Below are 12,000 nucleotides of genomic sequence, written 5' to 3'. Positions count from 1 at the left end.
GAAATCGTGTATTCAAAGTAAAGGTCAAAGATAAACATTGCCACTAGATCATGTATCCAAGGTCAAGGTCACAAATAAAGTGTCCATTGCAATAAAAGTATCACAGTATAGTGTTCTACGTTGTCACAACAAGGTCAATTATCACAGATTTCAGTAGAATTCGTGTATCAATAAAACAGGAGATCAACTGTTTCACAGGCTACGAATACAAGCAACAAACAATGTATTGATACTCATGCTTGTACACAATGCCATGCAGTTATACCCAACTCTGATTGTCTATTGGCTAAATAGCTCTTGTGTGCAGCAGGAATGACGCTGCACATGTAAGAGCTGTTTTGTTCAGAGTCTGTGGTGAAAACATTGTGTTTTAGTCATATTTTCACATTGCAGTAATAGCTACTGTAAAGTGAAGCATGATCCTAAAATCCTGCCGAGGTATGCATATGTACATATAGAGTTTAAAATATTGTTTTAACTCTATATGTATATATGCATACCTCGGTAGCATTTATGACACATGGAGTTCTGCTGAGGAATTAAATTTCTTAAAAAAACCCCAAAAAACTCCTAATACCCCTATATTACACAAACATATCAGTATCACAGCAGGATTATTATCCTTTTATTCAATGTAGTAGATATCCATACGAGTAGCACAGGGGTGGTGGGGATCGTGCTACACTGCCTAGTGGTAGCTATCAGTTGATAGTTAGTGCAAGTTCATTAGATGTATAAGGGAATGACTCCAAGTCATACACAATTTATCACCCAATTAGAAACAAACCCTCATTCCAGTGTTTTACCCAAATATATATAACACCATGTATCTATAACAAATATCTTAATTACAGACTGCACATGTCCCTCCCAAAACACTGTATGCACAAGCATGTTACACCTATACATATATAGCTATGTAGGTTACAAACAAAATCTGATTTACTAAAAACGGGTTTTGTTTTCAATCAGACTTTTACAAACGCTCTCAACACATGTGACAATGGTTCAGGGAGGATTGCATAGACTCTTATGGTTTATACTATCACATACGTAAAGCTCTTAAATAACTTCTGGTTTATACTATCACATACCTAAAGTACTTACATAACTGAATGATCGTTTATGCAGATACAATTTACACTCCATTGTGTTCAGTTTAAATGTATTAATGTTTGTCGAAACCTAGAACGATTATCAGGAGTAACACCAGTATATCTGTGCAATTCAGGCTTGTTTCTCATCAGTCATGAAAGAACCCTCAGACACTAAGTGCTTTAAGCCTTTCATATGAATAGGATTACTTGCTAGGCATGTGAGTGATCTTATTAAACAATAACCTAGTTAACGTTATTATTCTCTTTTATCGCACAATGTACTGTGTTATCCAGTGAGTATACCCATCACACAATGTACTGTGTTATCCAGTGAGTATACCCATGTTCTATTTTTTTGTGTATTAACCCTTGTAATATGACCTACCAGCCCTGTGATTGGTTGTAAGTTTCAATTGTTTCAATTGTGACATCATGCCTGGGACAAGTACATGACGTCAAAGACTTACTGGAGTCAAAACGGCGGCTTTTAACATTTCAAGGTTGCATGAAAATAGTCGTTTTACACGAATAAATGCCAAAAATCTTGAATATGTGATAAAAAGGATCTTACACTCGTTTTCATTTCATATGAAATTTTTGAAACTCGTCACAAATTTTTCATTTTAGCTTGCCAGAGGCTCGCTAAATTAAAAAATTCTTTGACTCGTTTCATTAATCTCATATGAAATGGAAACTCATGTAAGATCCTATAAATATAAGGCAGCGTCAGACCTTTGCTGGCAGTAGTAAGGGTGGCCCTATGTGTCCTGTAGAAACGCGTCACTACAACAGCGCGACAGCCATACATCAGCCAGTCAGTTATATTGCACCAACAGTAGACTCACAACTTACTGATCTCTCCCATTCCAGAAACCAGTTCTATATCTATAGTTAAGTGTGTAAAAATGTAACGATTGGCAAGCAGGTAAGCATTTCTTCATCTAGAAGCTAAACAAACTTAATATTTCTACACGTCTGTGTATTCTACATGTTTAAGGATATCAACTATTTCTACACGTCTGTGTATTCTACATGTTTTAGGATATCAACTATTTCTACACGTATGTGTATTCTACATGTTTACGGATATCAACTATTTCTACACATCTGTGTATTCTACATGTTTTAGGATATCAACTATTTCTACACGTCTGTGTATTCTACATGTTTAAGGAGACCGACATGATATAAAAACAATGCCACTTTACATATTCACTGACATGGCACCCAGACATCTCCACACTGTGTACTGTTTAACAAGCTTTGCTGGAAGAACATTTTCTTACAAACTGAAAATGTACCTTGATCTTGACATTGCTGATACTAATGTACTTTGTATACATATTTTTTAACCATCTATATTCTGTTGAAAGAGCACTTTTTCAGTATTCAGATTTAGTTAATTTCACTTAAAACTTATTCAGAATACATTACGTATAACGCTCTTCAACCATGCTAAGGAAAAACTCTTTTTCAATAAAAAATACTGTCACCCCCCACTGTACGTTGTATTGATCTAGTAGTTTGAATCAAAGTACACACTGAGCTATGTACCTTTCGCAAACACCTAACTGACTCTGCTGGCAGTGTCATGAGTAGTACTAGAGCTGTAACTGGGGGAAAAAAAGTTACTGATAGTGACAAGCTGTAGATTATCGACATGGAACAAACTACCTGAATATGTTACTTCAGCAAATAATGTTAACAAATTTGAAAATGAACTAGACAACCACTGTAAAAACAAGGAACTTTTTTTAAATTACAGAGCTGCAATCATATAATTGTCAAATTATTAATATTATGCGCATAATTATACTTTGTTTGTATTTTTTGAGTCTGGTATCTATAGAGGACATGTGTATAAGCCCTGAACCAGAAATTAACTTATCTTATCTATCTTATCTTATCTTATCTTATCTTATCTAATGCACCAATGCTATTTGAATAACATTAAAATATTAACGAGTAGTCCTATACAATTATATATCATTAGAATTTTCATCCTCAGAATAATCAAAGGTAACCAGAAAAGAAGGCAATTGTTCTATGTGTCAGTGAAAGGACCCCCTACTCTGTTATAATTTCATTGTTATGAGTATGTGATGACCAACAGTTTTATACAGGTAGTACCACATCCTCAACCACAGCACAAATACAGGTTGGTTGCTTTAATTTAATTAACATTTCACACTGTCATATTAGATCAAAAATATATGAATAAACACCAACATTAAAACAATAATTGAGATATAAGAACATGTAATGAAGTCCATCTCTGAATGCTGAAATTGTCAGGCTGCCATTGTATACAATGTAAATGGTCATACATCATATACCTGTATATGTGTAAACATTCTCCCAGAATGCTGTGTCATGACAAAGCTTCAAGTATGCAAGGTATATCTGGCTAAATTGAAGGCTCAAACTGCTGTGTTAGAGTTAAGAATTTAAATCAAATTAATAAACCTAATCCATTTCCAGAAAGCCCGCCCTGTAGTAGTTACACAAACAAAGCCAAGCTCTGATGGACTGGAGAGTATTCCAGAAGCTACAAACTCCTTACTGTCACCCCCCACTGTACGTTGTATTGATCTAGTAGTTTGAATCAAAGTACACACTGAGCTATGTACCTTTCGCAAACACCTAACTGACTGTGCTGGCAGTGTCATGAGTAGTACTAGAGCTGTAACTGGGGGAAAAAAAGTTACTGATAGTGACAAGCTGTAACTTGACATTACTCCAACAGTAACATGACAGAACCAAACAGTCATTGACAGTACTGCAGTTGTGACTGATAGTACCAGACAGTCATTGACAGTACTGCAGTTGTTACTGATAGTACCAGACAGTCATTGACCGCACTGCAGTTGTGACTGATAGTACCAGACAGCCATTGACAGTACTGCAGTTGTGACGGATAGTACCAGACAGTCATTGACCGTACTGCAGTTGTGACTGATAGTACCAGACAGTCATTGACAGTACTGCAGTTGTAACTTACAATAACACAACTATAACTGACAGTGCCATGCAGCCTTTGACAGTACCCCAGTTGTTATTGATACAGTGGTAATTCCCAAGCTGTACGATCATGAATGCACTATTCAGGAGTTTGCACAAGTGAGGTACGGGACATGTATCTCATAAGAGTGGGTTGATAAGCATTCTTTCTTCGTTCACGCAGAAAGGTCTCGATCTCGTCCGAGTGATGTGTTGAGCGACTATCTGCCATATACAGGTCCTTCACCGTCTCCTCAGTCATACAGTCTATTGTCCTGCGTTGTATCTGAAATCCTGATGGTCGATATGCCAGACCAAGGCGTCGGAAGTGGAGCTTTGGGAGGTTTGGGATTTTACCATCATCATCCTGATGACTCAGGCTGTTTTCACAAAAGTCAACAAGAGTTTCCAGCATTTCTATCTTTGAAGGGCCAGGAAACTTCCTTCGAGCAATTTCTAGACATGAATCAAGAAATCCTTGGAAACACAGACCTGCAAAACATTATTTTTAATTTTGTTTAATATTAAATAAAACCAATACCCCGGTAATCTTCATTTCATATAACAGTATAATAGTTTACATAGTAAAGCAAACAAAATATCCATAATTACGATTCACAATCATCTTTGAACTCCATGAATAGCATATACACGTTAACCATTACTTTCATGATTAAATTATTATTGATTACAAAACAAATATCTCATCAGATTATACTTGTACTTCAGAGCTTTCAACTTTTCAAAGGTGATCAGTAATACCTTTAAAGTGATTTAAAAATAGAAAAAAAAATCACAAATTTTCATTGTTTCTCCAAAAAAGGAAGTATTACTGTAAGCCGTGACAATAGTTTGCCAATTTCAGCATCTGCACAGTGGCAGCGCACTGCTGGTCATCAACCAGGGGGAGGAAATCTCAACAACAGTCACTCTCTGTTCAAAAAGCGTTTTGATGATGACAGCAAGTTAGTAAGTGTAGAAAAACATGTATAACTAAGCCAAGAAGACCTAAGAAATTCTACAGTGACTCTAAACAATTCTATAGTAAAACATGTATAACTAAGCCAAGAGGACGAAAGAAATTCTACAGTGAATCCAAAACTTTCTACAGTGAAATACATTTATAAGAACCCCAGGTGACCTAAGAAATTCTACTGTGAATCCAAAACTTTCTACAGTGAAATATGTTTATAAGTCCCCCAGGTGACCTAAGACATTCTACAGTGAATCCAAAACTTTTTACAGTGAAATACGTTTATAAGAACCCAAGGTGACCTAAGACATTCTACAGTGAATCCAAAACTTTCTACAGTGAAATATGTTTATAAGAACCCCAGGTGACCTAAGACATTCTACAGTGAATCCAAAACTTTCTACAGTGAAATACGTTTATAAGAACCCCAGGTGACCTTAGAAATTCTACAGTGAATCCCAAACTTTCTACAGTGAAATATGTTTGTAAGAACCCGGCCAGGTGACCTAAGAAATTCTACAGTGAATCCAAAACTTTCTACAGTGAAATACATTTATAAGAAATCCAGGTGACCTAAGAAATTCTACAGTGAATCCAAAACTCTCTACAGTGAAATACATTTGTAAGAACCCCAGGTGACCTAAGAAATTCTACAGTGAATCCAAAACTTTCTACATTGAAATATGTTTATAAGTCCCCCAGGTGACCTAAGACATTCTACAGTGAATCCAAAACTCTCTACAGTGAAATATGTTTATTTGAACCCCAGGTAACCTAAGAAATTTTACAGTGAATCCAAAACTTTCTACAGTGAAATACGTTTGTAAGAACCCCAGGTGACCAAAGTATTAGCTCTTAATGGTAACATATTTATAACAAACTCATGCAGGGCACCTAAAAAACTTGTTCTGAACAGATAAACAGGAGTTATTGTCAAAAACCAAGGGACCTTATTTGCTATACTGTAGATATGTTTTCAATAAACCCCAGGAACCTAAGAAATTAGTTCTATTTAGGTATAATTTATTAAGCTTGATGTTTATGAGAGAACTCTTTACCAGGAGATAGAATATTAATTTGTTATAAGCAAGAATTCACAATTAATGTGTTTGTAGTAATCCTATTTTACTTAGGATTCTTTTCTATATTACCTATTGGATAATGATATTGACGAAGCAGATCTTTACATGTAAAAAAGCATATTGGCATATTGTCATCAAACTTATGGTTAAAATTTTAATTTGGATTATTTTAGGAATGCAACAAGCATTAATGAATATAAATGTTTATAAAGTATTGCCCACACTCTGCAATGTCAGAGCTTAGCGGAGTAACCTCCCTGTACATCCCTCTCCTATTTGCATACTCAGCCATGGAACATGAATGACACCCAGATGTCAGACAAAACAACTGGTTATTGATGACACAAGACTCCACTATGCCCTACAGCCTTGTAAAGGTCTCAGATTCTGTATGTTTACTACCGTTATTTTACTTTAGTTAGCACTCAAACTTTTTTTATCAGAATGAACAGACTGTTTTGAAACAGACCATGTCTGCCCTATGCCTCGGATCCTAATCCATGTAAATATTCTAAATGTCAATTTTACAACACATAAAACACAAATGACATGCTATTAGACTCTACTAATCATTGCTGATCAGCCAAAACAAAGTATTCCCAAGTAAAGTTTGCAAGATAATGGACATAAATATGATGGTTTGGACAAAACTGCATTGGATTAAATAAAGATTGTCCTTAGGAATGTTCCATCACAAGCCTATAACAATGTCCTCTTTTCTTTATTCAATTCACTCCTTAATAAGAAATATTGATCACTCAATCATTTTCTACCATTAGGGAGGATATAAGACGGACAAAAATCAACCCAAGGTCATTAATATTACATAAACCAATCCAGACTCTTGACCCAACAAGGGTCATTAATCCTAACCATCAACCCTAAATGGACTAACCCTGACCATCACCAAAAAACCCCGAACCTAAACCATTGACCCCATGTTGATCTATCCCAACCATCATCTGATCCAGACCAACCCGACACCATGGACCAATACCTGCCTCAACCCTATGTGGCCTGATCCAGACCAACCCGACACCATGGACCAAACCTGGCCTCAACTCTATGTGGCCTGATCCAGACCAACCCGACACCATGGACCAAACCTAGTCTTAACTCCATGTAGCCTGATCCAGACCAACCCGACACCATGGACCAAACCTGGCCTCAACCCCATGTGGCCTGATCCAGACCAACCCGACACCATGGACCAAACCTAGACTCGACGCCATGTAGCCTGATCCAGACCAACTCAACACCATGGACCAAACCTGGCCTCAATCCCATGTGGCCTGATCCAGACCAATGGGACATCATGGACCAATCTCAGGCCTCAACCCTGTGTGGCCCGATCCAGACCAACTTGACACCATGGACCAAACCTAGACTACTCCATGTAGTCTGATCCAGACTTACCCGACACCATGGACCAATCTCGGCCTCAACCACATTTAGACTGATCCAGACCAACCCTCACAACAGAGTTAACAAAGCAGTGTTTGTATCCAGTAAACCAACTTAGTTCTGTAACTTTTGAATTTTGTAATTGTTCCACCAGTAATATGATGGAGATTTATTAATAGAGCAAGTACATGTTCATTTCCAAGTTATTTTCCTTTTTTTTTATACTTTGTTTCCAGTCACATTGCATGTACCACAGGTCACATAATTAAGTTGGTCTGCAGTTACAGTGCATGTTATAGAATAAAGACAGATTCAAATTAGTAAATGCAGTGATCGCACAAACCTTAACTCAGCCCTACAGAATTTAAATTCACAGAGCACTGTTTTTCTGGTTTATATATGTTTGCATTAATGTTTGCTAGATCTTTGGATTAGAAAAGGATTCTTCATTCAAATTGATTTTTTTATGTTCACAATGGATTTTCCATACAATTGACGTTTACATCAGTGATTGATTCTACTTACAAAATACTGTTGGATTCACGATAGATTCTTGTAAGAAATTTATGTTTTTGTTCAAGAAGTATTCTCTACACAAGATGATTGTGGAATTCACAATGGATTCCCATTACAAAATTGATTCCTGAGCAACGCAAAAATTAGTATCATACAAAATATAATGGATTTGTAAGAATAATTTGACTGAAATTTAAAAAAATGTTATAACCAAGAAAATAATCATCACTAACACATTATTAAATTCCATTACTGTAAATACACAAAATAAAACTCTTTGTTTTTTTACGTTTTCTGCTTTTTCTTTGAGTTGTTTCACTGCCTGTGATTCTCATTCTGATACAAGGAACGTACCTTACTATAAACTACAAGAAATAAGTTTTCGTAATTTTGAATTCTAGATAATGCAAAATTAATCTGGTCTCCTTTACATGATCCTGACTGAATTAATTTTCAAAGTTAATTACAACCAACAAGTTTAAAACATGTGTTAATACTTTATAACAATAAGATGAAACAAAGCCAAAAGGATTGGTAGGGCACACTGGCAGTAGAAAATGTTAAGTCACTTTGCTGGTATAAAAGCTGGTCTTGTTACTGACAAAGGCAAAATTTAATGAGTTATCTAAAAATGAGAGATCATGTGATCATCACATGCAAGTATGGACCAATCAGAAGAAATCATGATAACTAGTATGGAAGGCATGGGATATTGGTTGCTAGGCAGCTATTGCCTTGGTGACACTAAATAATTACCCATCATACAATATGTCACCCACCTACGGTACTCTTGGACTTTTTCTCTGACATAGCTGAATATAACGGTTCAGAGAAATGAGGTTTAATATGGGTAGAAACACTATTATCGTAATCAAAGCTTGACAAAAACTTAAATATAGATAATAGAAAGCAGAAAAATGAAGAGGAAAACAGTATTTATATAAGTAGTGCTCAAACTGTACAATCAGACACTCAGCAAGTGTTTATATATACATTTTACATTCAATGAAAAACCAGTACACCGAATTCCTGATATAAGGGGAGATAACTATGTACATAATTTGTCTTTTTCTTATTCTTCTTCTTCAAATACACTCTCAAATATTGTCTGATTGCACAGTACAAAACCAGCACATGTACTAAAAGGTATTTGATATTTGAATAAGTACACAAAATAAAAGAAATATCAAATTTTCAAAATAATAATATTGGTATTATAAAGATAAGAAAAGATTAGCTGTTATTATTACAAGGCAATTATGTACAGTATCATATAGCTAGCAATTGTCATCCAGGAAAAGCATACATTGAATGAGTTGTATATCAATTTAAATTAGTTTCCATTTTATCGAAAATAGTAATGTTGGTCATTAGCGAATCTGAAATTCTTAACTTATTCCTTTAAAAAACAATTTACATGCCACAAGAGTGTTGTTAGCACTAGATACTTTAAAATACTACAACAAAGCATGCATATTGTACTGAATAGACTAGGTAACTACCGGGAAACAATCATGTATTCACATCAAAACAAACTACTAGTGTTCAAATCATAAATATAAAAAAATGTGCAAAACTGCAATCATTCAAATAAATTTATATGGTACCTTGCAACATTAAATCAAATCAATTGTTTTAGAGATATATAAGAGTTGTCTCCCTGGCTCGACAAATAGGAACTCAACACATAAATAATCTCTTTAATCTGTGTTATACTCTATAACACAGGTGAAAGATAAAGAATGTGAAAAAGGTAAGTCACTCACAGTCATAAAACTAACCTAGGCTTAAGTCTGTGAAACAGGTAAGGCACTCAGGGTCATACAACTAACCTAGACTTTAGTCTGTGAAACAGGTAAGGCACTCCGGATCATCCAACTAACCTAGACTTTAGTCTGTGAAACAGGTAAGGCACTCAGGATCATACAACTAACCTAGACTTTAGTCTGTGAAACAGGTAAGGTCCTCAGGACCATACAACTAACCTAGACTTAAGTCTGTGAAACAGGTAAGGTCCTCGGGATCATAAAACTAACCTAGACTTTAGGTTGTGAAACAGGTAAGGCACTCAGGATCATAAAACTAACCTAGGCTTTAGTCTGTGAAACAGGAAAGGCACTCAGGATCATAAAACTAACCTAGACTTTAGTCTGTGAAACAGGTAAGGCACTCTGGATCATAAAACTGACCTAGACTTAAGTCTGTGAAACAGGTAAGGCCCTTACGATATAAAACAAATCTAGACTTAGTTCCAGTTTACCTGATGTCACAGTACCATATTAAAAACTGGTTTTACATAAAGGTAGATCTAAGCATTACACACTGCATTTTTCTACTAAATCTTGATATCCCAAGAAAAGGATTTATTTGTACGACCGTTGAAGTTCAGACTTAAGTCTTATGTTGTTTCAAGACAGTAGAACAAGATCTCACATGAGTATATATGTGTCACAGGTGAGAAGTCAGTATGACCGCTAATGTTTCGGAATGAAGACAACAGTGAGGCCAGTTTTGTGTCATGGCTGTGACAATATACACACGACATACCAGATGTCCGGTCAGGGTTCATGTGGTCCCAGCGGCGTTGCATGTCTATATACATGATATCCACAGCAGCGTTGGTGATGCCCCGCCTGCTCAGTCGACACTTCCTGCAGCACATAATAATTTCTGTATATAGTCAGTGTGAATTCGGTGTCTTATTTGGTTGACAGAATAGGATCATTTTTGGGGCTATACAGTAGATAAAACAAAAATGTGCACTTCATATAAATACGCAAGGTATAATTTATGCACTTTTTGGCTTTTTTATGGTAATCAAATGAAAACTTTTGAATACAAAAAAACATGTTGTCAATATCATTTCTTATCAAGATTCTATTCATCAGGCATGCAATACAGACAAGAGTTTTGCAGAATTGCTATAATTTGTTTTTGAATTAATATCCTTCTTCTTGTCAATTGAAGTAATGATCCAGTGTATACAACTTCACTACCTGGCAAAGGTACGGAAGCCTGTGGGGCCGATCCTCAGTGACCCCCTGACCCCTAGAAAGCTGATGAAAAGGTTGGCGACTCGCTCAAGAATCCTTAAATGCTCTAATTCCTCGTCATATACAGCAGGATACAATTGCTTCAGACAGCTATCTTTGGACAACTTTGTCAAAATCTTAACAAATCTTTCATCATCATCTAGATTTTCATCCTCTGGGTGACTGTCCACGAGGTCTTCTTCCTCTTTTTCATCTGGCAACGTAAGAAAGGCATTATTTAAGTACTGGTTAATATACGTATGTCATTGTACTATATGGTAATCGGTTACTCTCTTCCCTCAACATTCGGCCCTGATCTTAGTTATTGTCAGTTGGCATTGTTTACATTAAGGTGGCTCGACACATCGTCATCAGCGTCCATTTTCGTGACATACTTCCGGAAAAAGTACAGCTAGGACTCAATTATTTTAATCGAAATGTGCATGTACACCGTGTCGTCATTTCCGTATTGCGTATCGGGCATTCAATATCGTAGTGCAAATTATAGTAACACCTGCTGGGCCGTTTTCGTTTAAACGGTCAAACCGATCGGACCACTGTTGTTCGTTTATTAAATAAGGTCGGACCTAGTAATCTGATGCTGCTTTCAGGCGAGTCTTGAGAAAGCCTTGCAAGGCCTGCATACACATTTGCAGGTCCGCCAGGATTTACACCCGAAATTGTTACATTTATAAACGGTCAAACCGGTTGTTCCGCATAAACGAACAGGCCCATGGTAAACAATAGTACACGTGCGTGCCGATGATATGTCAACACCCGATATCAAGATTTTACCGGGAAATGTATACTCACACGTACTTCAGGAATAAAGCTTTCCAATTCATAGACATAAACAGACTCACGGGAAGACAGTGACATGAGACCAGACGACCTCA

At 36.3% G+C, this 12,000-nt stretch overlaps 1 protein-coding gene across 2 annotated transcripts in view; it reads right to left on the bottom strand.

Moving 5' to 3' along the window:
- Window positions 1-2,181: 2,181 nt before the first annotated feature.
- Window positions 2,182-12,000, bottom strand: part of LOC110461810 (tubulin polyglutamylase TTLL11-like) — a 26,231-nt gene continuing 16,412 nt past the window's right edge. Inside the window, exons 6-9 of one of the 2 annotated variants that reach the window (XM_021515485.1) lie at window positions 11,069-11,318; window positions 10,620-10,723; window positions 8,852-8,884; window positions 2,182-4,589 (exon numbers count right to left, since the gene is read on the bottom strand). In XM_021515485.1, coding sequence (XP_021371160.1) covers window positions 4,198-4,589; window positions 8,852-8,884; window positions 10,620-10,723; window positions 11,069-11,318 — 779 coding nt within the window. In that variant the 3' untranslated portion in view covers window positions 2,182-4,197. The remainder of the gene's footprint in view (window positions 4,590-8,851; window positions 8,885-10,619; window positions 10,724-11,068; window positions 11,319-12,000) is intronic. The other variant, XM_021515486.1, reaches the window with a different exon arrangement.

The sequence above is a fragment of the Mizuhopecten yessoensis genome, unplaced genomic scaffold (genome assembly GCF_002113885.1).
Source record: "Mizuhopecten yessoensis strain PY_sf001 unplaced genomic scaffold, ASM211388v2 scaffold10685, whole genome shotgun sequence".
Classification (NCBI taxonomy): Eukaryota; Metazoa; Mollusca; class Bivalvia; order Pectinida; family Pectinidae; genus Mizuhopecten; species Mizuhopecten yessoensis.
This window is presented reverse-complemented; position numbering and strand designations above follow the sequence as displayed.